Source organism: Castor canadensis, chromosome 6, assembly GCF_047511655.1.
Source record: "Castor canadensis chromosome 6, mCasCan1.hap1v2, whole genome shotgun sequence".
NCBI classification, from domain to species: Eukaryota; Metazoa; Chordata; class Mammalia; order Rodentia; family Castoridae; genus Castor; species Castor canadensis.
Window position 1 is genome coordinate 44,263,317 of NC_133391.1, and position 27,730 is coordinate 44,291,046.

General features: G+C 44.0%; 1 protein-coding gene and 1 long non-coding RNA gene across 2 annotated transcripts; one reads left to right on the plus strand and one right to left on the minus strand.

Annotated features, from left to right (window-relative positions):
• Positions 1-16,459: 16,459 nt before the first annotated feature.
• On the minus strand, positions 16,460-20,143 carry LOC141424095 (uncharacterized). Its single transcript, XR_012448936.1, has 3 exons — positions 17,226-20,143; positions 16,860-16,927; positions 16,460-16,657 (listed from the first exon to the last, which is right to left on the minus strand). It is a non-coding gene; the product is annotated as an uncharacterized lncRNA (long non-coding RNA).
• Positions 20,144-20,441: 298 nt separating this feature from the next.
• Positions 20,442-24,817, plus strand: LOC141424283 (NUT family member 2G-like). The gene is made up of 6 exons (XM_074077852.1): positions 20,442-20,650; positions 21,502-21,630; positions 22,594-22,733; positions 23,015-23,307; positions 23,616-23,732; positions 24,302-24,817. Exons 1-6 carry the CDS (start codon positions 20,442-20,444, stop codon positions 24,815-24,817), a joined length of 1,404 nt encoding a protein of 467 aa, XP_073933953.1.
• Positions 24,818-27,730: the final 2,913 nt, after the last annotated feature.

Sequence of the window (27,730 nt, forward strand, 5' to 3'; positions counted from 1 at the left end):
GGAGAAGGCAAATGGTCAATAAATACATGAAAAGATATTCAACTTAGGCATCAGAAAGCTGTAAATCAAAACTGCATAGAGATTCCATTTTGCCCCAGTGAGAATGGCTGCCATAACAAAACACATAGCAATATATTCTGGTGAGGATCACAGGGGAAAAGGTACATTAATTCATTGTTGATGGGATATTATGTTCGTACAGCCACCATGGAAATCATTATGGAGTATTCGCTAAAAATATATATTTAACAACTTATGATCCAGCTACACCATTCATGAGTACATACCCAAAGGAATCAAAGTGATCAAAGTAAGCAAAGAACAGAGACACCTGCACATCCATGTTGGTTGTAGTAATACTACAAATAGCCAAGATAAGGGATCAGCATGTGCTCATTCACAAAAGAACTGATGAAGATTATGTGTTATACATACACAATGGAGTTTAGCCAGCCACAAGGAAGAACAGAATGTGTTATCTGCAGAAAGTGGAGGGAAGTGGGGATCAGCAGGTTAAGTAAAAGAAACAAGAATCAGAAAGAAATATTATATACTTTCTCTTACATGTAGAAAATATAGTTAAACAAAAAGACATAAAATTATAAAGGATACTCTTTGGGGAGAGGAAAGGGAACAGTAGGAGGAAGGTGGAGAAAAAGAGATGATAGTGAGGGTTGGATATGATCAAAGTACATAACATAATGTATGAAAAATCACAATGAAACCAATTTAAATGTAAAAAAATGTTTTTAAAAACCAAACATAAATTATCTTAGTACTGTTGTCAGAAAACTGACAAGTCAGAATGAGAAACAGAGAGAGCAAAGGTGGGCAAAAGAAGGGAAGAGGGGAAGGAGAGGACGTGAAAGAAAGTACAAAGTCATTGTAGATGATACCAATAACTGCCTCCTGCTCCAGTGTTCCTAACATTTACATTCACATCAAGATTGTTTCAGCAAAGATTATCAGGGAAAAAAAGATCTTCATGTCTAACATCATTTCTACTTTAAGACCAGCAAGGTTATGCAGGAGATATGTAATAGGATTCTATGAAAAGCATGGAAATTGAAGGTGGAGGGGTGACAGCACCGGGATACCTCAGGCAAGTTACCTAATCCTTCCTCTGTGTCGTTGGCTTTTAAGTGGGATAATAACATCTGCCAAGGGACTGTTTTCAGCACTCAATGACTACACACATCAAAGGTTATGTTTTCATTTCATTTCATGAGTGGGAGAGAGAACTTCATATGTCCCTACATGAGGGATTCTGAGAAAAGAAAAATATACCAAAAGCACAAATATAATGCCATTGCTTTACATGATTGAATTATATCCACATACTTGTGTATTTGCTCATATTTCTACAAATAAAATAACAAAATGGGCAACCTGAAAAAGAACACAGGTATTTTCAAATATTTGAAGGGATGCCATCTGAAAGATGATGTCACTATATCCAGAGTATTTCCAGACAGAAGCTCAGTCAGCCTAGGGTTTAAAAGCTACGAGCAAAGACACAGGATTGATAGAGTAAGGATTTTCCAGGGTTTAGGGTTATTTGAATTTGGGATCTCACCTAGTAGGGGAACATGCTATCTTAGAAAGAAATGATCAAATGTCAGGGCCATACAGCTATTGAGTCAGAACATAAGTTACACTAGGTCAAAGACACGTGTCTGTTGTGTTCACTGACATGACACTGTGCCTGGCAGTGTGTGGCATGCAGAAGACACCAAAGTATGATGAATAAAGAGATGAGCATACAGGTGGATTGCTTCGAATCTAAGGTGACAGTTTCACTATAGGTGACCAACAGTAATTCCCAGTTCCACTGAGTCAATATCAGCAGCTCACTTGGCATCTCAAAACCCACAACCTTTTGAAGGTTTCTCAAGTCAAATGCACACACACAGGTGATTCTGCATCCTCAAAAGTGCCTGTCTCCATGTTACTCACAAAAAGGGTAAGATGAATAGAAGGCAAAATGGTAAACCTACACAAATCAACCCACAAAATCAAATGGGAACTGACGAGAGGCATGGCTGTTATTCAGGTGCATTTCCAAGTAGATCTGAAGACAAGAATGTTCTCACATTCATCTCTGTGTCTCCTCCTCTGAGCACAGTGCTTGATTCAAAGTTAATACTGCCATCATTTAGTAAACTCAATTCAACTGTTTTTTATAACTCATGAATATAAAACTATTTGTATTTTCTTTTCTCATCAGGTTCACAATTCATGTTTATACATTTATGCATATGCTTATTTTCATTTACTTAGTGTGTATATCTATCACTAAGTCATAAACACCATAAGATCATATTTCATTCAACACTTGTGAGGCACATAGGAGGTAGGCAATATTTGTTGAAAGAATAGAATGAATACAGGAAGTGAATCTATGAAATAATTGTGTACTTGGAAGAAATCTTGAGAATTTTTCATTAGAAGACACCTTAGCAAGGCCAGGCTTCATAGGGCGGACTAGTAATTCCAGCACTCGGGAAGCTAAGGCAGGAAAATATAGACATTGAAGCCTGACTGGAACATGTAGCAAGGCCCTGTATCAAAAACCAATGTCCAAGCAAAAATGAAAGAAGACAGAGACAGAGACAGAGAGAGAAGGAATGAAAGAGAGAGACCTTAGGAATACTTTTTGCAATTGTTTATTATCAAGTCTGCCCATTAGATTGAACAATTAAACAATGGATCAATTTGATCCACACAAAGTAACTGCAGCTGCACCAGTAATAACAGTATATAGTTCTTTGAAATTCATGCCAAAAGTGTTCATGAGATTCCCCAGGAAGAGTCAGCCTCAAAGCCTCTTGAGGGAAACATTTTGCTGGCCTGCACCCCTCTTGAGAAATAGACTTCACAGTCAATATAGAGGTTGCAGACTAACAAGATTAGATCCTCTTCTCTGGGCTACCTACCTGAGTTGTTTTCTTTCTTTGCACGTCCACTGTTGGGCAGGCTCCAAAGAAAAGGAAACCAGTCAAAACTACAAGAAATTTGGCAGCTTCTATAAACACCAGGCACGGTGAACAGAATGGGCATTTGGTGGCTCCAGTGTTGTGTTTCTGGAGCTTTGCCACCCAGGACAGGAGGAAAGACATCTTTCCAAACAACGGATTTCTATTTGTACCCGCTATGACTCAAATATCTTTCCAGGGAATGCTATTTAATGTCTGGTCCCTGGATCCATTTGTCACCAGTTGGTAGCAAGATGAGAACTTACACTACAACATGATCAAAGGCACTGAAGTGCTGTTGACTGGCTACCAAGAGAAAAGTATACATGAAATAGACTAAACAGTGTGCTCCATGACGTAACTGACTTACCCTCTGGTGAAAGACCATTAACTGGGTTGCAAATCAGGAATAAAGAGTATCAGAGACTGGCAGTGTAAATGAAATATTGTTAAAGCACAACCTATCATCTCCTGCATACCTATATTGAAAAAAGTATTAATAAGCTGGGTGTGGTCATAAGGTACTATATTCCCACTTCTCAGGAGACTGAAGCAGGAGGATCATGAGTTTAGGGCCAGTATGGGCTATATAGTGAGACCTTGTCTCAAAAAACAAGCAACAGTGAAGAAAAGGGCTTTCATAGGCCCTGGATTCATCCCCAGCCCAGCAATAAATAAACAAATGAATGAATGAATAAATAAATTAAGTAAGTAAATGAATATGTAAAAAGGACCTCTGAGTTTACCCTGAAGAAAGAAATTCTCAGCTCACTTTCTAAGGTTCTTTCCAGCCCTAAGAGTGTTGTGGCTTCAATTTCTTCAATTAGTCCAGGTTAGTATTCATAAAACCAATCTTCAGCCAGTATAAGATTGTAACAATCACTGACAATGCATTATTAAAGTGTCACAAACTAAAAATACTACTTTCTGATTTTTTGTGCTCCTGGGACTTGTACTCAGTACCTCATGCTTGTCTGAGGTGATCTGCTATTACTACTTCAGTCACCCCTCCAGCCCCCAAGTTTTGAATTTATAGCAGGTATTTCTGATTGTGTTTGGCTGCCATTCTTCAATTCTAGGAATCTCACAAATTAGAAGCTTTTATAAGTTGAAGTATGTCCACTAGAAAACTTACTCAGAGGGGTCTTAACCCCCAGCACTTAAGAATACTTGAAAATAGGATCTTTTCAAAGCACTTATTAAAATGAGGTCATTCTAGAGTAGAGTAGGACCAAATCTAATATTATTTCCAGGTTTACATCGGGGAAATTTAGCTGGGCGTGGTAGCACACACCTGTAAACACAGTACTTAGGAGGCTGAAGTGAGAGGATCACCAGTTCCAGGTCAGTCTGAGCTACATGGTAAAACCCTGTCTTCCTGAATACATGAATGAATGAATGAATGAATGAATGAAGGCAGGGGACATGAGGACAAACACACAGGGAAAACACCATGTGGAGAGTAGAGTGATGCTGCCATAGGCCAACTAAATGCCACAGTATACAGAAAGGCCTGGAACAGATTCTCCCTGGCACTTCAGAAGGTCAGGGCCTGTCATCACCCTGAGCTCAGATTTCTGTCTCCAGAACTGTGAGAACAAATAACTTTTGATGTAGCCCCCCAGTCTGTTGTGGTACTAGGTTTCAGCAGCTCTAGTACACAAACAGAGAAGATACTTCTCACTTCTTATGGTGAAGTGATACCACAGGCTCCTTAGTACCCCAACTTTTGGGGGCAAGGATGGAATTAAGGCATGCCCGACAAAGCTTGCAGCTCAGAGCATCAGGGAATGAAGGAATCCACCAGATGACTTATAGTGCAGCATCAGCTGCTCCATCAAATTTTAGACACTTTATAAAGCTTGTATTTGGCAAATGACAACAATTGGGAAACTAAATATGTACAGTGAAAAAAATTAAAGCAGTTTCTTCAAAATAGAAATTATGGTAACTGAAAACTTATGTATCAGAACACATACATAGCTTCAAGTTTGTTGGAGATGTCACCATCATAAGGAAAGCATTGTTTCTGGAAAAATGCTGAAAGGAAACCATGAAGATGATAGTAAGAAACTTTCTGTGGAGCTTCTAAAGCAAGGATAAACTGGGTCTCTGTAATGTGTTTTCCCAGTTTTGGGTAGGAATTCCCTCTTGGAGGATTTACTGCTGAAACCAGGTACTCTCCTGCTGGTCTATCCAGGGCCAGATCAATTTCTGCTATTTCACTGCTTCCCACACTGAGCTCTTTCCTGGCCCATGCCCAGTTTCTGGGCCTTAGCTTTCTTAAAATGTCCAAACGCCACCTGTGTTCCCCAGTCTGGCATTTTGTGGCTATCAATGGAGGCTGTGTTTGCTCCTGAAATTCCTATGAGTTCCCAACACCTTCCAGCTAAGCTGAATTAGTTCCTAGTTAATTCCTTTCCTATCTTCTTTCCAAGCCCTGCACTCCCATTGTAACAACACCTGAAGGATCCAAGGCTTGCTTAAGTAAAGGCTTAGTAGTGTACAAGGTTCAAATGAGACTCAGAAAAATGATTCTGAGTACCCAACAAGAAAAATGATTCAGGTACCCAACAAGAAGCCTATCTACAGATCTTACTTCTAAGCCTGACATGTCAGAGTAGGGAATGGACCCCTGACCTTGATCAAATGCACCAGTCAATCAAGTGCTGCATGGGTTCAAGCTCATATAGAAACATGGCAGCTCCAACCACAGTTATGTTGGACGAAGGGGAAGAAGTTCCTGGCTGAAAGAGGATGAGGATGGTGTACAATAAACTGATGGGCCTCTGCAACATGGCCCAATTTCACCAGTCCTCTGACAATGAGAAACATATCACCTTTGAAATTAGCACAACTATCTCCACCTTTTACCAACTGCATTCTGTTGAAAAGTTGGTTGACTTCCCATATCTCTGTTTTCTCAGATACAAAGTGGGGACAAAGGGAACTGCTCATGGTGTCAGTGAGAGGAATAAACAAGGACAATATTTCCAGCATGTCCCTAGATGCCTGACCTATCTAAATCCTGGATCACTCTGGCCTGAATTTGATCATGAGATCAGCTGCTTGAGAACTAAGACAGCTTTGCTTATTGAGTTAGCTCACCAGGTACCTCTATGGTTTCACTCACCTGATGGGGAGCTGTAGCCAGCCAGGAATGTATCTTCCAGCAGGCAGCCACAAGTCTGCCTGTCAAGGACCAAGAGGAAGACACCAAGGCAGGAAGTTGCACAGCTGAGCCCAGAGCCAATGTGGGAGGGAGGCTTATGTGAGTCACATGGTGCAGGGCAGGGATATCATGAGATGAGGGGAGGAATTTGGATCCCTTCTGCCACACCCTCAACTAAGTGTAGAATCTAGGGAGTGGATTTTTTCCAATTTGCTTTTTCTGCCCTTCAGTAGTGGGAAGGCAAAAACATGTCTACCCGCCCCCTTCATTCTTGGTCACCTCCATGGTGTAGGCAGTGTAATGGCTATTCTTCAGAATTTGAAGGTGAGCAGGTCTGCTCCCATTCCTGAGGTCTAAACACTGCAGAAGACAGAAGTTTACAGCCCTCATGATCCTGTGAGGCAGACATTGAGGCTGAGGGTTTACAAGTAAGCACAAGGATCACAAGCACTCTTGGAAATCAGAAGACATGCTGCTTCCCTGAATGTGGCTGAGGAAGGATTCTATTAGGGAAATGGACAGTTATGTCTATAAGGACAAGGAAGCAGAATTCCTGACATTTGTCATAGGCATTTATGTTATGTCACTCCAAGCACATTACTGTTTCAGCTCTAATCTTCCCAACTCTGTAGAGTTCACACTTTTCCCCCAATTTTACAGAGAAAAACGCAGAGGTTCAGAGAGGTAACAACACATGCCAAGAGCCCATGACAGATTCTAGGATTTGAAGTAGCAGCCTGGCACCTCAGCCTGTATCCTCATTTGACCCAGGCTGCATCTTAAGGAACATGGCAGCCACTGAAGATTGCTGAAAGCAGACAAAACACTTCACATACTTCTTGTGGAGAAGATGTTACTATAGGACATTCAGCGGAAGAAGGTGAAGATAATCTCAATAGGCCCATTACAATGTATGCTTTCAGCCCAGCATCATATTCTTGCTGGGAGTACACTAATTGTCCACTTCATTTTCAGAATAGGAACCAGATATTCTTCTACCTGGGTTCTCTTAAGCCAATTCCAAGACAATAGCTGAATTGTCACCGGGGTTCATTCAAACAAGAGACCCTGGCCTTCTGCATATGATCCAATTCTAACACTTGAGTACTGTGGACCTATCTTTCTTCAAAGATGGGTAAGAGAAGTCTTTGGCAATGGATGGGATGGATACCACTAGGTCCCAGGCTGACATCCTTCAGTACTCCCTGCTTCTTTCATCCACATAGGTTAACTTGGGCAGAGACAGGGACTGGAGCTGCCTGTGGCATTAAAAGGGGGTGTTTTTGCTTTCTGCTACTGAGATAAAATATACTGTGATGAGCAACTTAAAAGCAGGTCATCTGTATTATTACTCAGATTTTCACAGGATTAGTTCAGGGTCACATGACTCTGTTACATGTGGGCCTGTGACAAGACAGTGCATCATGATGGAGGTCAGGAAACAGAAAAGAAAAAGAAAGGGATATGCCCCAATGGTATATTTTATTTTAAATATGTCCTACCTCTATGAACATCCACCAGCTCCCAACAGAATCATTAACTATGAACCAAACAATGAACAAATATGAGACTTTAGGTGACAATTGATGTGCAAAACATAATATTGTGTCCCAAGAACTAAATGCTCATATCCATTTCACAATGAAAAATGCATTCAGACCATCTCTTAGAGTTCCTGGATACCTTGGTGGTCTCAGGACTGACAAAAGGTGCTGTCTTAACCCATATTATAGAATTGGTCATTTTCAAGGCAAATGAACTGCTCTGAAACTCACACCCCTAGTGAAACTGAAGTGATATTCAAACAAAAGATGCTACATAAGATTTATGTAATGGCCTAGGCAAGAGAGCTTACTTAGACCTTCATTTTCTGACATCTCACACTGTTGCTAAATATAATTGTTTCTGGGCTCACCCCTCCCTCTCTTGAGTTACTGGCTCCCTTGCAGGACAACAAACCTGAGCTATGGCAGTTAGGCTGTGGCCCTGTAAGAGTCAAATAGAAATTTATAGATTTCTGAGATGTAATGGCCAAGGGTAATCATTCCCCTTTCAAATGAGAAGAACAGGAAAACAATAAGGAGGAATCCGATCAAAGCAAGACTGAAATCTAGCACGACAATCGTAACATCCTTAGGTCTACATGTGTGCTGGCAGGATATGGTCCTAAGATCTTTCATAGCCTCACATCTATGGCCTTGCTGCCTAGTGGACACAAGTCCACAGTCTTTGATGGAATCTACTCACTGCCTTAGCTTCCCCCCAGCAGGCAGTGCACATTCATGGTTTCTCTAATGTCATTAGGTCTCCATGGAAGCTTCATAGTCACGCTCACAGCTTCACATATAGAACTCTCTGTAGCAGCTTACAGGAATTCTGACTGTGCCACACACTGCCTCACCTCTCAGGCTTTCCTCTCCAATGTCATCAGAACCACCGTGTCCCCACACCACTTGCGTTCTGCATAATTGCAGCACCAGCAGTATTAGGGGAGGCCAAGGTCTGATGACAGCATGAACAGTACTTAGGACCACTTGGACCAAAGTCTACTAGGCCTCTGAGTCTCCTGATGGGTGATCAGGCAGACAATTCCCTAGTAGATCTGTGCAAGCAGGGTGCCCTGAGGTTCTTTCCTCAAAAAACAAAAGGCTCTGATCTCCCAATTTATGGTTAGAGATGCTGATTCCTGAGATGGACACCAGGCATCTCAGGACCAGTATATAAGACATTGCTTCATAATGGCATTAATCTCATTGGCAACCATACCCTTCCCTTTTTTGTTTATTTACTCATTTATTCATATGTGTGTACATTGTTTGGGCCATCTCTTCCCTCTGACCCCCACTCCTCTCTCCCCCACTGCCTTTGTTTCCAGGCAGAACCTGTTATGCCCTCTGCTCCAATTTTGTTGATGAGACAACATAAGCAATAACAAGAACAACAGGGTGTGTTTGCTAATTTGAGATAAGGATAGCTATACATAGACATTCCTAGCATTGCTTCCATGAACTTGTGTATTACAACCCAAATTGGGTCATCTCTACCAGACTTCTTCACTCCTTCCCAATCACTTTACCATAGTGACCTCTGTTAGTTTAAAATTACTATATTAGCTCCTCTACAGTGGGCACCTCAAACGCTTCCAAATTTTGGGGTTCCTACCATTCCCTATTCCTCCTGTATGTGTTCTCCCCTTAGAATGTGACCCATATCCAATAATATTATTGCATTTGTTTTAGGTAAAGTCTGCATATGAGGGAGAACATATGATTTTGACCTTCTGAGCCTGGCTAACTTCACTTAAGATGATCTTGTCCAGTTCCCTCCATTTACTTTTGAATAACAAAATTTCATTCTTTTTTGTGGCTGAATAAACTTCCATTGTATATAAATACCACATTTTATTAATCCAGTCATCAATAGTAGGGCATCTTCTGAACTCAATTTCACACCCTGACTTTCTAGACAAAGATTAAATTTTCAAACCTTTGCCCTGTACCTGCAGTACCAAATCTCACTATCAATCTGGCTACGTGCAGCCAGCAAGACTCATACACTTAAGCTATGCTGTCTTCAAATTACCTACACTGATTAGACAATCTCCTTTCAATTCTGCCTCCTATCAAATCTGAAGGTATGGACAAAGTATGGACAAGGTTTTTGCCATGATGTAACACAAGCGGCTTGTATTCCAATTCCCAATACAGTCCTTATAATTCCATTTGAAGCCTCATGAGTACAACTGTTACTGTGCGTGTTCTTATCAAATTGTTCTCTTCAGACCTTCCACCACAATCACCCATTTTGCTCTGGTTCCAACACTGTAAGCTTTCTCTAGCTTGGTGATCTAATTCTCACTGGTGACTTTTCATCCACCTGCAAATAGTATGGGAACAACTTTGTCACTCAGCAGATTCTTCTGCACACCTCTGGAGACTTACTCTATATCTGTGACATTTTCCCAGGAAGACAACCTTGTTACAACACCAAAATGAGTTCTTTTTCCAAACTTTTTGAAACTGATGTACCAAATATTTTGAAACTACATACTGACAATGAATCACACTATGAAAATGAGAATCAACCAGAATTTATTTCAATGGTGCCACATCAATTTCCATGTAATTATAATTGCAGGTGATCGAAGATGTGTGATGTAGTGACACACTACAACCTTCGTAACCTGAGAGTTCCAAAAGACAACTATGTGTTTGATAGTACCAGCCCACAAAACATTATAGCCTAGCATAGCCTAGCCTGCCAAAACAGTTCTCAGAACATGTGAGTCTGGCATGCAGCAGAGAGGGATCGCAATGACCCACAAAAAGGGTCAGTACCGACACCTCTACCCCATGAAGGATTACAGGAAACACGAGAGTCATGGGTATGGTGGTTTCATCTATACTGAAATTTTGCTCTGGAAAATAAAAATATTTTTTCTCCACAATTATTTTATCTGAACTTCCAAAAGTTCTACAGCTGCCTTACCTCTGGTATCACAGACTCACCACTCACTTTCACATATGTAAGAAGTAATCATTTTTAAATCAGTTACACTACCCAGAACAAGCAGTACGTTGAACATTGCAATTGGGTCCATGCATTTCATTCAATATTGGATATAAATATTCTCTTTTAGCCTTAATTGTCATGTTGATGGGAATAATACAGTTCTGTGCTTGGTATTAGAACTTTCTCACTTCTCAAATTATTACTATTCACGTTGCCTTAATTTAGCAAATCCCTTAAAATCTGTGATTTCACCTGTTGACTCTAAAGCCCAACAGAATTAAGTGGTGAGAAAACCCTCAATCAAAAGTAAAGGGAATCCTCTGCTCTCCTGGAAACAGTCAGCTTTAAAGCCAGTTTAGAAATGGAAAGTTGGCTGCATTCCTTCTATTTTTTCTCAGCTTTGAAATAACTGGAAGAAATTACTTAATCTCTTTTAACGTTTTTCTAAGTAGTAAAATGGTCTCTACCGTGAAGAGATGCTGAAGGCACTAAAAATACTAAGCAAACCTCAAACTCACCGTACTGTGCCTCACTAAACCCCCCACCCCCCACATACACAGAACAGCGCACTAGTGGCTCAGCTACTTTCAAATTTCTTTTCAGTTGTAAAATCGTATCATCCAGAGAGCCCTTTTCCATTGTGAATCTACTGTAACTTAAAAAATAAATAAAATAGGAGACCATGGAAAATTCAAAGATCTAACCTCACCTTTGAAATGTAAACATCTGAGAACTGGCATAAGTGCATGCACAAGAGTGCTCCGTGTCGTATGGCAAGACCTTGTCAAACAAACCTGACCATCACCCTAACTCATGCTGTGAAGACCACCCTTATTTTTTTGAACCACTTGCCCATGGATTTAGAAAAGCCTCTTAATAGAAAACACTTGTGTCTTTTTTATCTTTCCTTCTCCATCCCTCCTGCCTGCCCTTCAGCATTCATAAACTTAATGCTAACCTCACTATGTCTGTATATCCTGTCTGAGTGCTTTTCATACTGAAAATCTTCTGACCAGAGTTTCCAGAGACTGCCCATCCAGTAAAACTAGTGCAGGAAAGGGTCCTAGAATCCATACAGTTTCCCATATTAGATATTAGAAAATTCATTTTATTCATCTCATAAGTAATGAACACTAATTATGTGCATTAACATAAAATTATTGGGACTTCACTTTCCCTGAGGTCCAGTAAATCTTTATCCGTTCTACTTCCTTTACATCTCTGAATCCATTTACATCTCCATGTCCTATTTTCATTTCTCAAATGGGTTATTGCAGTAGTCTGTAACTGATTAAAACACTTCCAAGTTAGCACCTCTGGAGTTTGTCTCCATCCAAAACCAATCAGCAATTTGATTAAAAGCTATTTGACTTTTAGACCCTGCTGGAAGCAGAAGGTGAGTGAAAATGTAAGAAAAAAAAAGTGCAAATGATAGTGTACATTCCTTCACATAGATCTGTTTCTAAGAGAATGCACTACGTCGTGATGGACAGCTATGTATAAGACAGGATAACCCCTCATCTCATGGAAGCCAGGAAATAGAAAAAGGGATCAAAGTTCCAATTTCCTTTTAGAGTCATGACACCAATGACCTAATTTTATCTCTTAAGCCTCACCTCTATAAAGGGCCCAATGGTTTCTAATAGGGTCATTAGCTGTAGACTAAATCAGCAAGAAACATGAGCATTTGGAAGACATTGAAGATCCAAACAATAATATTCCATTACTAGCCACAAATATTTGTGTCCATTTCACAGTGCAAAATGAATCCAGACTCACCTCCAATTATTTTTGCTTAACAACTGCCTCACGCATGGATTTTAGGGGCTCACTTCTTTTTATTACTGGGAGCTCAAAAGAAAGGGCAAAGATCAGATCCAGTTCCCTCATCCAATCATGACATGACCAGTATCTCGGATAACCTCTGCAAATCTTCCCTGAGATTCATACCACTTTCAATTACCTGACATTTCTAGTCTTCTACAGGTGGACAGGTTCTTATGTGATTCCAATATTTCTACCACACCTGTTGTTGGGGAACAACTTCCTGTACCTCTGTGAGGTCCAGAACTGGTCCCTGGTTACTGATTTCTATGGGTGTGCTAGGACATGGGCAGGCAGGATGAGTTGAATGCATTGTGGTGTCAGAGCCAGAATCCGTGTGGAGCTGGCTTAGAGAGATTTCTTTGGGGGCTTTGGTTTTCTTGTGATAAGCTAAGGTGAAAAAGAGAGACTTAGAAATGGTACAAAGCAAAAAAGACCTAGGAAGTAATAGGACAATAACACATCTGGTACTGTCACCATGGCCATAAGGAGTAACAAACTGCTGCTTGTCAGTGTCCCAAGTCCACTCGTGAGTATGCTAAATGTGAAGGTGTTTCCAAACAGAGGAAACCTGAACATGTTTAGGGAGATGCCTAGCAGAGAGATGAGTTGTCTGAAAGGGATGTCTAAGGGTTCTTCTCAGAGTTAGGGAAAGTTGAGGTGTTGCTCTTACCACAGAGAGTCCAGGAAATCTGGAGAAACTGGAACCAATTTCTCTTCTGGAATAATTATCAAGCTGAGGGAGAGAGCACAAAATTCATTGGAGATGTTTGCAAACTGCACAATTTCTCTGCCCCACCACCATAGCCAGATATGATCCACCCCTGACTCCCCAATGATTCCAAGGTCTAGAGAGCCTTGCTCCATCACTCCCTCACTCCTGTGCCTTTTTCCTCTTTGATGTAGCCCCTTTTTTGTCTTCACAGCATCTACAGTGAGGCACTGTACATGATCCTGACCACTGCAGACTCCAAGTCTCCATAGGTCCAGCCAACCCTTGTGATTCCATTGCTTGTTTAGGGAGACTGTCTGGTTCTGTCTTCTTTCCACAGGCCATCTTTGCTGTGAGGACATGGTGGTCATGGCCAGATCAGGGCTCTGCTTTTCAACATCCTTGTGAAAGTAGGAGCAGGAAAGAGAGAAGCTTGCACATAATCAGAACCTTCTTATCCCTGACATCACCTCAGGTGGAGTGCAACAGAGGTGATCTTTGGACACGTGCAGCACCCTGCTCCCCTACTCTTGGCATCACCTGCCATGAACACCGCTATGACCAGTCCAGCCAGTGGTGGTAACCAGCTTGGTGAGGGAAACTAGTTCCTGGGCCATCTCCCACTACCCCAAATGCCCAGTTGGCTCCCATCCGGTTGCCAGTGAATACAGTACCACAGCCACTCATGCTTTGCATTGATGGCAGCTTGGAAACTTCCAGGACATTGCTGCACATCAAGACAAATTCTGCAAAACAGTGCGCATGAAAATTTCTGGTACTGGCTGTGCTTCAAGACCCTGATCTGGAGGAGACTTACCGCAGTTCTGGACAGGGGAGCTCTTTCCTCATGTGAGTATCCTCCCCAGGCAGCTGGAACCTTCTCCTGGTGCTCCTATAAGGGAACAATGAGACATGCACAAGGAACTACCCTGACGCTGATGGCATCAGGCAGGAGAGCCACATACTCGGAAATAGAACTGTCACATCCCCCTGGATCATCATGCCCACGTGAGTGCAGTGAATCTTCATTCTTGAATAATCATCACACTCGTACAGTAGATGAAGGATCACAGTGGGTTCCACATTTACTATGAGCCCAAATGTGGATTTAGGACACAGGCCATCCTGGGTATTGTGTCAGTCAGCTCGGCCAGCATGCCTATGGTTTTAGACTTATGGGTGGAAACCAAAAACATTCCCTTCCCACGATTCTAGAGCCTGGAAATCCCAGATCAATATGCCAACAGATTCCATATGTTGTGTCCTCTTCTGATAAGCAACCTCTCCTTGGTGTTCACATAGCTAAGAGAACGTTGACTGCCAGTCCTGTTCCTGCGAGGGCACTATTGCATGTGGGAGGCTTAGCTCTATGAACTCATCTAATCCTAGATTCCATGCAAATATCTCCATCACCGAATACCCTCTCTTTGAAGGTCAGGATTTCTACATGTGAATTGTGGGAAACAAAGTCATTCAAAGCTGAACTCACAATACTATTTGCAGGAGGATATTTATTCTACCTGCTGTGCTGGAAGTCCTCTGTCTAGCTCTTCCAGAAAGCCCAGCTTCACTGATCATAGGTCCAACCCTACTTTGAGGGTGAAGACCAGGGTGGGAGTTCTACACCAGTTTTTTGGTGTCCACCTGCCTGGAAGTTAGGCACATGACAGAGTGGGGACACTCCTGATCATGAAACTGGCACAGTTGTACTGAATGACTCGGAAGAGGACGAGAATGGACAACCCACTGTCAGCACAGGAGAGCTTCTCAGTCACCACATGAACATTCTTCTCTCCTTATGGTTTTTGCTGCTATAAACCCCTTCCCTAAAACAACAAAGAAAACAGACTAACCAACACATGCCATCCAAACAAACAAAACCCCTGCTCTAAGGGGGAAGCAACCCAATCCTCTCAGGTTAGCTTCCAGTCTGTTGTGACCACCTGTGGGTCTGCGTCTGCTAGCTCATCATTCCAGGATTTTTATTCCAGACTTAGGAAACCCAAATCTGGTCCAAAACCTCAAGTGATCTGTGACATCACTGCATCCCTGAGATTCTAGTTCCACAGCCAGGACAGTCTTTAGGATGCTTGAGACTGAGATGTCATTCCAAGAAGACATAGCATAAACTTTGTGGAAGAGGGGTAGACAAGGTCTTCACGAACATAGCTTTCATCTTCTGGCTACCTTGGCTTCCCCATCAAGCATTCAAGTTTCCTGGCATCTCTAATTTCCTGAGTCTCCATGGCAACTTTTGTTCACTCTCACAGCTTCACTCATGGCCCTTCTTGGGGTAGTTACAGGGACAGAGACTGGGCCACAGACTGCCTCACCTGTAGGATTTCCTCTGAAATTTCAGTGGAAACCTATATGACCCCACAGCTCTTGCATTCGGAATGCCTGCAATACCAGCACGTATGTGGACAATGCCAAGCAATAACAAAAGCATGACATGGACCGTGTTAAGTAGTTCGGAGCACGTTGACCATAGCCTCTAAGGCTTCTGTGTTTACTGATGGCTAAAGAAGGAAACAATTTTCTGGTTGACCCTGTGCAAGCAAGCATGCCCTAAGGCTCTTTTCTCAAAAAGGCATGCTATGATACTCTAACAAGTGGGGGTGTTAGTTCCCAAGATGCCCTGAAAGCATTTTCAAGCAGCACAAAGGAACTGGTTTATTTTATGACACTAACCTCATCAGCTATCACACTCTGCTTGGCCTCAATTTCACATCACTACTCCTTGGCTACGTTTGAAAATATTAGTGCTGTGCCATTAGTGTGCAAATATCACTATAAATTTGGCTGAAGGGAACCAGCATCACACTTTTCAGACACTAAATGAAATTGCTTCAACAGATTAATTAGTCTGCCACATTGAAATGTATTGTCACACAAACACTTGGTGAATGGACAAAGTGTAAACAAGTTTTGTGCCAGAATGCAAATGAGTAGCCTCTAGTCCAATTCCTAGTAGAGTCCTTGATCCTAATTGAAACCTTGTGAGTGCATTCATGTCAGCATTCTCCTCCTCAGAGATTCCACTCTACTCACCCATTAACCTCTGCTTCCAGCACTGAAGGCTTCATCTAGTCTGCTGCAACAAACGTGCACAATGCTCAAGCAAGTCAGTCACCCAGGCTTCTGAAATACACAGTCAGATATAGCCACAGCAAGAATTACACTCTGTTTACCAGTTTTCAGTTATCCAGCTATTGTCATGATGAAAAAATAATCGAAATATACATCATTAATGGATAAAAAGAATTTATTTTAAATCAGAGCTTCAAAGATTTCATTCCGTAGTCACTTGGCCCTGATGCATGGCAGCCTGATGTGATGATGCATTCAAGCCTGTGGAGGGGCAGTCCATCATAGTGCAGTCCACATGGTGAGAAATACAGCTCACTTCATGGTGGCCATGAAGCAGAGACACAGAGAGTACGGCTGGGGTGCCAATCCATCCTGAAAGTTACATATCTGATGTGAATAACTTATTATTTATTGCACTGATCAATAATAAGATATCTAAATATCTTATTTTCATTGCACTAGGCTCACCCCTCTGAAAAGGTGGCCAGTACCAAATAAGGTCTTTGGCTGGGATCTAAGTCTTTAACACATGAACTTTGGGAGGCAAAGATCGAAAGCATAAGAAGCTAATTACCTAGTGGGAGTGCTGTCTCTTCATCATCCTGCACAAGCCAAGCCTGCCTCGTGCGGTACTGAGGGTTCCTGGGAAGAAATAGATCAGCATAATGAGCCAGACCAAGAAAAATCTTGGGTGCATCCCAGGGAGGCTGAAGGCATTGAGGGCTGCTGAGGAAATCTTCAACATTCTAACTCTATCTTTGATCATCCACCCAACGGAAGAGAGAAAATGAAATGCATTAGACTACCTCACCAGGAGAACACCGAGCTGATGTGAGCTTCCCAGAGTTGCAGTCACCCCAAGCCCCAGCAAGGAAAGGAGAACACTTCAAAACAGACAAAGTGCGGTATGCTTCGGAAAGCAGAAAGCAAAACGTCTCACCCGTGAGGAGGCTGCCAGGTCCTACATATCCGTGAAGCGTCACATTTTCTTCCATAGTTCTAACGGATTTTGGAGTCCACCATGGGATGCAGGACGGTTTGGACGAGGTCCTCTGTGCTCGTGCCTGTGGGTCTCCATCACCGCATCAGCAACGGATGCTGGCGACAGTTGAAGGGCAGTGGAGATTGCCACGGCCACGCGATGGCGTGCGAGCGAGAGCCGCCCCCGCCCATCCCTAACACACACGCATGCGCAGTTAGGACTAGTTGGGTCCCGCGCGCCCTTTCAAAGTGAAGGAAATAGGGGGTCTCAGCTACTCTTAGACATTCCCCATGTAATGCCTCCTGGTGGTATCTTTGCGACACTCCCTCCTTAAACCCAGCATGTTGGACTTGATCACTCAGGATTTGCAACATCAGTACCATGCCACCGTACAATTAGACACCATCCTACCTGACAGACTTACACAGTCCACCCTAAAGCAGTGTCGACTCATCTTAGGAGAGTGCTCTGGATGCATTTGTCCCACCGTTTTTCATGTCGATCAAACCCTGTGTGTCTGCAAAATTCCATTGAAGAACACTCCTGGCACAGAATTTCAGAGCTGGAAACCTCTCTTAACACCAGGTTTGTCTGATTCTATTCCTAGATACTGTCCTACTCTTTCCCTTTGTTTGACACATAGAGATCTCCCAGTAAATGTTGATTCAGAAATGTTTGCTTTGCAAATTTTTGTTATACTTTTAATCAACTTGACCACCTTGGCCAATTTTTACCCACTTCCCAAATAATATGGGAACAATTTGATCCTCTCTCACATAGAGAAATTTGTCACACAGAAGATTTTGTTGCCATCCTCTAGACAGTCACTCCACATCTCTTTGAACAATTTTCTGGCCAGGCAGTTTTGTGGCAACACAAAATATGAGTTCTAGTTCCTATCATTTTGAAACACAGGAACTGATGACTGTGTTTTGTGAGAGAAACGTCAAACACACTTGTGTCTCTGTACTGCAAATAAAAACTCTCAGAACCAAAAAGAAGTGAGTGCTTTTTGGGTCCTGTAGGTCATTTGTGGTTCCTACATGATCAAGGTCTTTCCAACAAAGGGTCATCATTAAGTGATGGTGGTAGAGAATGCATTTCAGAAATGCACCGTCTTTTTTTTTTAACAGAACTGCACCATCTTAAGAGACATGAGGACTGCTATCTGAAGAATGATGTGCACACAGCAAGCAAATACACTGGATCTCATAAGACCATGTCATTATCAAACCCATCCTCCTCTTGCCATCAGTTCCAGTGTTTCCCTGAAATTATGTGTGGAGTTTTGTTCAGAAAGTGCGACCATTGGTGAAATTGCTAAGGAGCCTGCCTCTGAAGAGGAATGCAATTTGGGGAGAAAAAAAAACAGGTTGGCTGAAAGTGAACTACAGAAAGGGGACATCAGTTCATACCACTTTGGTGGTGCTATGATCTCAGGAAAACCTTTAAAAATGCCTACAGAAACACCAATAATCTTGCTAATCTATTATTTGAAGGGAATCTGAGGGTTTTGTCCACTGGCCCTTTATGGAATGTTGCTACCTATCCTATCCCTGATGGTCTGCCCTTCCCCCACACTGCAGAATGTCTTGACCTCATTCCACCCTGTTTACTTTTAAATTTTCCCAGTTGACTTGGACCCTTAGCAGCTCCTCGAGACAGTTTGGTCTGTCGCACTATGGAGGCTGCCAGACTGTCTTGGCTAGTGTCCAAACCTATGGCGATGCCTTCAAGTGCAGGTAAGCCTGCAGGTCAAGAACATGGTCTCTCTCTGTCTCCCTTTAATTCATCTCAAATTTAAATTGCCTCACCCCTGGGGATAAATGATGGAGCTGAAGAAAATGCGGTAGATAGTCCTAGTCTTCCCCCCATCACCTCACCTATTGAAGCTAGGGAATCCTGTGGCAGAATAAGGGGAGCAGTTGAGAGGGACCTAAAAACACGTCCTGTAAATATACTGGTCAAGAAAAGGGTGGGAGCCCCTGGATCAATTCCTTCTAGAAGAGAGACAGCGCACATCAACATGGTTTATTAGCAGTGGAGGGATGGTGTGATGGTGGTGTCCTAGGAGAGTTTGAGGGAAATGCTTCAGTGCTGTGTCATTTCTTCAGGGTCATGAAACTTGCTTGTGAGTTGGTACTGAGGGATTGGATGCCACTAGCCTAAATCTTAGAGGGAGTTTTCATAAGGAGCATGGGGAAAAGGAAGACTGAGGAGGTGATTGGGTTAGAATGAATTTGGAACCTACATGGGGGAACTTGGGGAGATAGAAACTGTCACTGGAATGGGTTTCCAGCCCCTTAATGAGTGTGCTAAGGGGGAAGGTGCTACCAAAGTGGTCAAAGTAACTGCAGCCTTGGGAGATGACTTGCAGAGAAAAGGGTTTTCTAGCGAGATGCTCACCCAGGGGTTTCTAAACTTCCAGGAAAGATGATTGGTTGCTCTCAGCAGAGAGGTGTCAGGGAATCTTGTAAAGGTGGGAAAATGCTCTAATGGAAAAATTATCAAGCAGAGAGAGAGAGCAGGAAATTGTGCAAACTCCTGAAGGTTCCTGTCACACAAACATGGCCTGATGAGAATCCTTCCATGACTCTCAGTGACACCCAGGAATTGAGAGCCTTCCTCTGGTACCATCTCCCTCCTTAATGCACCACTTTCTTTTTCTCCACAGCATCTTCAGTGCTGGCACCGGTCATGATCCCCAGCCCTAGCTTCCCCATAACTACAGGAGCAGTCCTGAACTCTCCCCAATTTGCCACTGGCCCAGCACACCCGCCAATGTGGCAGCAAACCCTGCCCCCCATCGTGACTCCAGTACTCCATCAGTGGAGTCCTCTGCTGCTGATGCCTGCTTCCCACCAGCCACCTTTGCTGGCAGGCAATGGGGGTTGTGGCCTCTCAGGGGCTGTGCCATCCCACCGCATTGTGCCGGTTGGGACGGCACAGCCCCCACACAATACTAACAGTGTCTCTCAGGCCCCTGTCAACTGGAGGCCCCCAGGGCTGCACTTAGGGGGCACACAGCAACCTGGTTCCCTTGTGCTGGTATCACCCAGCGTGAACCAGGTTGCTGTTACCCCAACAACAATTGAGAGCCAGGCTGCTGAGGGGAACTGGTTCCTGGGTCTTCCGCCACTACCGCCACCACCACTTGTCCACCAGGCCCCCATCATGTGGCCTGTGAATGCAGGACCACAATCACACAGGTCATGCGTGGAGGGAGGCCTGGCAACATCCAAGGACAAGGCCACGCCTGAGGAGGACATGTCATCACAGGACAGTGTTTACAACAACTTCAGGCGCTGGCAGAAATTCAAGACCCTGGTCCGGAGGAACCTTCCCCACGTTCGTGAAGTGGAAGCGCTTTCCTGCTTTCTGATGTGAGTGTTCTCCTCAGATGGCTGGGAGCTTCTCCTGGAGCTCCTAGAAGGGAATAATATGACATGCACAGAGTTTGGTGGCATCCTTCAAGACAGTAACATATCAGAAATACCACTCAGTAACCATGACATGATTACAGTGCTTTATGTTGCTGGATCATCATGTGTGTGAGTGCAATGGTTCTTCATTTGTTGATAATTGTCATACTGATACAGAGGACAAATGTCACAGAGGAATTCTGGTGCAGTAGAGGCCACACATTTAGATTTAGGCCTCAGGTCATCCTTTGCAGGGTGTCAGTAAGCACATCCACCATACAGACTATTGCAGGCTGGTGACTGGAAACAACAGACATTCCTTACTCACAGTCCTGGACACTGGTAGTACCAGGATCAAGATGCTGTCAGATTCCCTGTCTGTTCAGGGTTCTACCCCATAGATGCCTAGATTGAATCTTCATATGACTGAGAGAGCATGGGTTGTCTTCCTCTTTGTGCAAAGGTACTAATCTATCCTGGGAGACCCAGTTCAATGACCTCATTGAACTCTAGCTCCCACCAAAGGCTCCATCAACAAATACCCTCACATTGGGAATAAGGACTTAAATATGTGGTTTCTGAGAGACAAATTCATCAATTTGTAATACACAACTATGGTGAACTCATAGGTTACACAGCAGCTGTGGGTTTTAATGATTTAGGCATGAGACTGTGTCCTGGCAGTATGATACAAACTTGGGACGAGATCATGAAAGTAGGCAGGGGTGAGGAGGACAAAGACACATACTAGACTATGTCACTTGGGAATGGACAGTGGCTTGTGTACCATGACTGATCCTGAGCAATTACAGCCCAGTGCTTAGGTCCCTGGCCCGGCGGACGCCCACCATGTCAATGGAGGAGGGACTATGGAGAGGCTTGAAGGAGTGGGAATCCATAAGCAATTTCGACCGGATGGACTATGAAGAGATGGCAGGAAAGTGAGTCAGGAATCCAAGCCTGGGCTGGATGGTGGGAGAGAGAGGATTGCACAGCTGGGTCTAGAGGAGCTTGTCACCAAAACAGTGCCAAGAGAATTATTGACTAGGGCCCTACTTCTCAAACCCTTGCTAGCCAGGAGGTTGCTCCCGACTCTACCTGGATTGCTGGCAATGCATTCTCTGGCACTCCCATAACCCCAGCCTCACTGGTCTACGGAATGACCTGGGTGTGAGAGTGAGGAACAGGTTGTGGAGCGGTAAGCATCCATCCATGCGTTCCCATCCAACAGTTTGAGTTTTGCAAAGGGATGTTCCATGAGTCTTGAGTTGCACACCCGGCCCACAATCTGTGGAGCTTGATAGGTTGGGGACACCCTTGTGCCTGAAACTTCTCAGCTGTAACCTGATGTCCCAGAAGAGGGTAAGAGTGGAGTGAGAGTGCTCAAGGGTGGCCATCCTCTCATATCTCAAGCACATACCTCAGTCCTTACTGTTTTGTTCCCCATGTAAGTCCGTTGACACAAACAAACAATCTCTTAAACAAAAGTCAGTTAAACAAGCAAATATGTCTTCAGAGGGAAGCAACCAAATCCTCTCTGTTTAGCTTATGCTTTATCTTGATCTCCCCTGGGCCTTTGACTTCCAGTTCATCATTGCACTCATTCTAGTCTCAAACTCAGGATCTCGGGATCTGGTACAAGACCCCAGATGATGTCTACAATCACTGCAACCCCTGACCCGCTCTTGCCGTCACATCATCATATGATGATCAGTAGGGACAGGATAGGTCTGAAGTGGTGTCACTCAAGGATATGGCTAAGTAAAATTGGCCTAACTTGAATCCCTGCAGGCATTGGGAGATAGAGGGTGTCTCCAGAACTGTGGTTCTCCCATGTAATCTGCAATCTCCTGGGTCAGGCATCTCCTCTCTCTCAACTCAGTCATTGATTCCTTGTGCCCCAGGTTCATGGAATTTGAGGCTGCCGAGGAAATGGAGAATCCCAAACTACAACTGATGATGGGCTTGCACTCCCAGCCTCCTCCAGGATCACTGAGCCTGGATCCTCAGAGACCTCCAGCACCTGAGGTTTCAAAGCAGCCAGGTAGTGATACCCTTATTCTCCCAGGATCTGAAGTCAGAGTCCAAGTGGCTAAAGGCGACTGTACTTCCTATGGAGTATGCTTTCAGGGCTACCCATTGGCTCTTGTGAGCCAAAAATCCCATAGAGCCTGAGGAACCTGGTGCCCTTGGTCTTGTATTGGGCATGGAAATAGCTCGTGTCAGATCTTGGGTTCAGGTAGCTCATGAAACACTGCCCTTTCAAGCATAGCTGGGCCAACCTAGAGTCCGCATGCATGTATCCTCCTCCTCTCCCATGATTAGAGTGTACCACCAGAAAGACCAGCCCAAAGGCTCAGCCTGCTCCTCCACCAGCACCCACATACCAGGGGCAGCAGCATAACAAGGCGTCCGATGACATCCCACCTGAAGTTGTGAAGGAGTATATGGATATCATGGACTGGCTGGAAACTCAGCCGTTGACCATTGGAGAGTCTGACGGTAACTCGGAAGAGGAAGGAATGGAGCAGAAGCAGGAAGACGAGGGGACATTTGCAGATCCAGATCTCCTGAGCTACATTGATGAACTGTGTTCCAACAAGGACTTTGTCATGAATGTGAGCTGAATGGAGGGCACTAGTGGCAGCCAGATTCTGGGACAAGCATTCCAGATCATTACATTTGGGGCTGATTACGGGGCAGCTGAGATGAATATTTATGTGTGTGTGCGTGTGTGTGCGTGTGTGTGTGCATGTGCGTGCATATGTGTGTGTGTGTCTGTTTCAGAGGGTCGTGATGTTTTCGTAAATCCATGATGTCACCCACATTGCATATGCCATTGCTTTATGCTTCTAATGAAGTTCCTAATGGCTTTAGGTATTGCATGCTGCCACTCATACTGACACCCTCTTCCTTCTGTTCCCAGGTAGAGGAAATCATTCACCCCAAATTCCTAGAAGCCTTGCTTTCCCCAGACCCTGAACTAGATCTCATGGCCCTAACTGAGTTTCTGGAGCAGGAAGAAGGACTAAATCCTGTGCAGGTAAGCATGGGATGGAGTGTCACCAGGTAGGTCAGGAGTAAGAGGAAGAAAAAGTACACTAGTTATAGAGGACACTAGGTAGAAAACAGGTAGAGGAAAGTATCTCAATTAGCCATGGAAGGGGAGACATCTGGTGGTGAGCTTAAGAGGAGACAATAGGGAAACAAGTGAGGGAAGGGAGAACACCAATTGGACTAAGGGCAGAGGCACACTTGGTGGCCACAGTATGGGAGGCCACCACAGAGTCATGTCAGGGAGTGACTTCAGGTAGACCAGGGCATTGGGAAACACTGAGCTTGTAAAGATGGAGAGATTCCAGGTACAAAGGACAGAAAAGGATAGCAGGTGGACAAGGAGAAGGAGGACCTTGCATATGAGGCATATGTGATTTTTGTTTTACCTTACCCTGCCCAGGAGTCTGGCTTTTGAGTGTGGCTGCACCTGAGGGCATATAAGTTTTAGACAAGAGGAAGGTGTGAGAATGGAATGGAGGGAGGTAGTAATGGTGCAGACTAGGTTGATGCCCAGCTGTGTGGCATGAAGAGCCTCAGTCTGTGTGTATCCCACAGCACATTTCAGGTGGAGACTTGGATGCAGACCCAATAGGTCCTGAGGACATTGTCTTATCAGGGAGTCATGGATCTCCCTCACTAGAAGACACCGTGTCCAGCGCTCCTCCCCAGTTCCATGGAAACCACTCTCAGAGCCTTGGGCAGAGAAGTACAGTGCATTCTGGACAACCTTCTGCTGATGGTGGGCCCCAAGGGAGCAGTGAGGAAGACGAAGACCTCCCAAGCCTGGCATACCTGCTTAACTCACAACATCCTCTGCTGCCCAGGGGGTTAGCACTGAGCCCGGTTCCTGACGGGAACCTGCTCCGCAGAGGACTCAGCTTGGATTCACCTCCAGCTGCCAAATCAAGAAAGCGAGATGTCCTAGGATTCTCGTTGGGTGTGGACAAGACACCCCATGGACAAGGGGTATCCAAGGGTCAGGACTTGGCTCTTGGGGTGATTCCCTCTTCACAACCTAAGAGGAGGAGGTGTGACGTATTTGGCACCAACAATAGTAAAAAGAGGCACTGATGCCAATAGAGTTGGTACATGGTCTCTGGTGTGCTTCAACTCAATCTGTTGTCTTTTCACTGTGGCAACATCTGGCAGCCTGAAACAGTGCTCTCGCCTAACACATGCTAATCCACCTGGGTTTTAGGGTGGGAACAGAAGAGGGAGGGTAGGAAGGGATGGGGTAATGCTTTTTGGGTGGGATGGGGTCTTTTCATGTGAGGGTATGTCTGTCTTAGCAAATAAAGGTAGTTTTGTTGGAAAATGCGTTTAAGGCAGCTGCTTCTTTCCAGACCTCTGTACTGTCCTGTGCAGTTAGGACAGAAAGAAAGGGAGAGTCTGGAGGTGCCAGGCACTACCGTGAAAAGGCGCACAGTTCAGTCTTCTCTACAAATATATCCACTGAGAGAACAGACTGCATGCTGCTGGGTTTCGTGGTCCTAACCCACTTACAAGACCTCAGTTTGTGTAGGGGCCTTTGTCTGCTCATCATTATCTGCACCCCCGAAAAAATCTTTGGGAGGAGAATTGCTTCCAAGTGTCAGCTCTCTTCACCATTAACCCAGAAACACTGCACTCTGCCTCAGTTCCCATATGCCCACTGCACAGAATTAAGCCCATAGATGGCCTATTTGTTAGGAATCTTCTTTCTGCTACTCCAAAGAGGCAGGATAGGAATGGCCTTACCTAAGATATGGCTTAGAGGAGGATAAGGGCTGGTGTCTAGGGAAAGAGGCCTCAAGGCCCTTAGTGAGTCCTCAGTTGCCAAAAACTGCAAGACTGTTCCCCCATTAATGAAAACGCCATGCTCTCATACACTGACCAGGAGGGACCTTCTCCTCGAGGAAACCCATGAGTAGCTGCATATTTATTCTTACTATTCCTTGCATGAAGTCCTCTGAGACTCTGTGCACCTCACAATGCTGGTGAGAATCCCTGTTTTAAGGAATTTTAGCCACGCTGCCCCATTAAGGACAAGCAAGTATAAACATCCTTGCCTTCCAGAGGCTGCTCATCAGCCGTCCTTGGCTAGCTCTACACAGAGGTCTCCTCACAGGATCAGGACAGAGGTTGACTTGACTCAGGGCTGGGTTTCAATATAGACATTGGGGGCTGCTACAGGCCTCCTCAACCTTCTACATGATCTGTGTGGATACTCTGTGTTAGGAATGAAGGGCTTAGAGTGTCTATGCCTGATCTCAAAGAACCCTCAACTGAGCTAGTGTTCCAAGGGTCACCACCAGTCCCTAGTACTCTGTAGGGAATTTGACAACATCTTAGTTCTCGTATCTTTGTAGAGACTTTCTCTGGAAACGGTGGCCTTTGAGGTAAGTTAATTAAATAAATGGTAGTTAAGGCTGTACCAAACACTTGTCATTTCCCAGGCTCATGTCTGCACCATGAAGGCAAATCACACCTTTCACGAAATAGTCCTTCCTTGGGATGTCTTCTCTCTTTGTTCATTGCAAAGATCATGTTTCAGGACTTGTCTTGAGGGTATTTGTACATGTGTTTTTGGGATTAAAGGTTGTTATGTGTCAATAAACAGTAAAAATAAGACATCACACTCATGAATGCAAGGTCATATGATTCTAATAAATAGGAGGAATGACTTATGAGAAATTGCTCCCTGTGATATCATGGCAAAATCTAAATGAAGGGCCTAGCTTCACTTGCTCTTAGTAAGCTTGAAAATCTTAACTTCAGAGGTCACACACCTGGGTAATACATGATTCTCACACTGACTCTGCTGAATGTGGCACTTCTACTGAGGAGATTATCATGAAAATAGTTGCCTAGATTACTTTTCACGGACATGAGTCTGCTTTCCTGAAATCACTAACTGCTCATTTAGCCCTGCAGCTGTCCAATCGTACAAGTGGCAGAGGGGATAAGCCTTGACAGCTCCATACTCATATTGCGTTTGTCTCCTATGTGGACTTAATATTTGGTCTAAGGACACCTGCCGTCCACAATGACCAGAAACAGCAGACCATGAGAAGAGTGAAAAGACACAGACCTTGTGTTCCTGGAGGATCTTCACCTTTTACCAGACAAGGTCTTACTATTCCTTTTTTTAGGTTTGCCCCTTCTTCTTTATTCATGTCTCAAATCTAGGACTTTCCAACTCCAAGGAGTGAGGACAGTGACTTAGGAGCAGAGGCTCCCACTTCTCCATTCTGTGGCCTCTGGATGAAGATCGTTCTCACATGGCATAGTGTTGCATGGCTATAATCCCTGCTACTCAGGAGGTGGAGGTCAGCCAACTGGCCTAATGTCAGCCCAGGGGTGCAAAAATCATTAGACCCTACCAGAAATTCATACTAAATGTTAAAGAACTAAGCATGTGCTCAAGTGGTAGAGCATTCGACCTAGATCAATACACAATTCTACTCAAAAAAGAAGTCTCCCGTCTCCTCTCACTGTGGATCTTTCTGAGTCTTTGGCTTGATCAAGAGGCCACAGAATCTAACCCTTTCCTTGATCACACAACTCTCTGCAGTCTATGACTATGAAACTGACCAAATGTAGGTTGAGCTCCTTCATGAGGTGCTGGAGGAGAATGTCAAAAGTGTAAGTCCAAGTCATGCCGCTGGGAGGCAGTGTTGTCAAAATAACCAGCCAGGAGACTCCAAAACAATGCCAGTCTTTCCATCACAAGGATTCGCTTGGTTTTGTGCAGTCTGAACAACTTGCATCCCTCTGTTCTGTCTCACAGTTTCTGTGCTTGGATATTCATAAACTTCCTAGTGCCTTTTCCTTGTGAACTTCTCCTTATAACAGGTCTCTAGCCCTTTGCTGTCATATTTTATGACATTTGCTATTGCTTCCTTGACAAGTGCAAAAGAGTGACATCATTTGCGGTGCCTTACTTAACCTACAACAAGAATCTAGCAAAAATAAATGACAAAAAAATCAACATACATGATACAC

What these genes read in the sequence shown, in the direction of transcription:
- LOC141424283 (XM_074077852.1), top strand. Translation starts at nt 20,442, where the DNA reads ATGTGGCCTGTGAATGCAGGACCACAATCACACAGGTCATGCGTGGAG. An exon ending in GCGCTTTCCTGCTTTCTGAT is followed by an intron (nt 20,651 to 21,501) that starts GTGAGTGTTCTC and finishes GAGCAATTACAG; the next exon opens with CCCAGTGCTTAGGTCCCTGG. An exon ending in AAGGACTAAATCCTGTGCAG is followed by an intron (nt 23,733 to 24,301) that starts GTAAGCATGGGA and finishes TGTATCCCACAG; the next exon opens with CACATTTCAGGTGGAGACTT.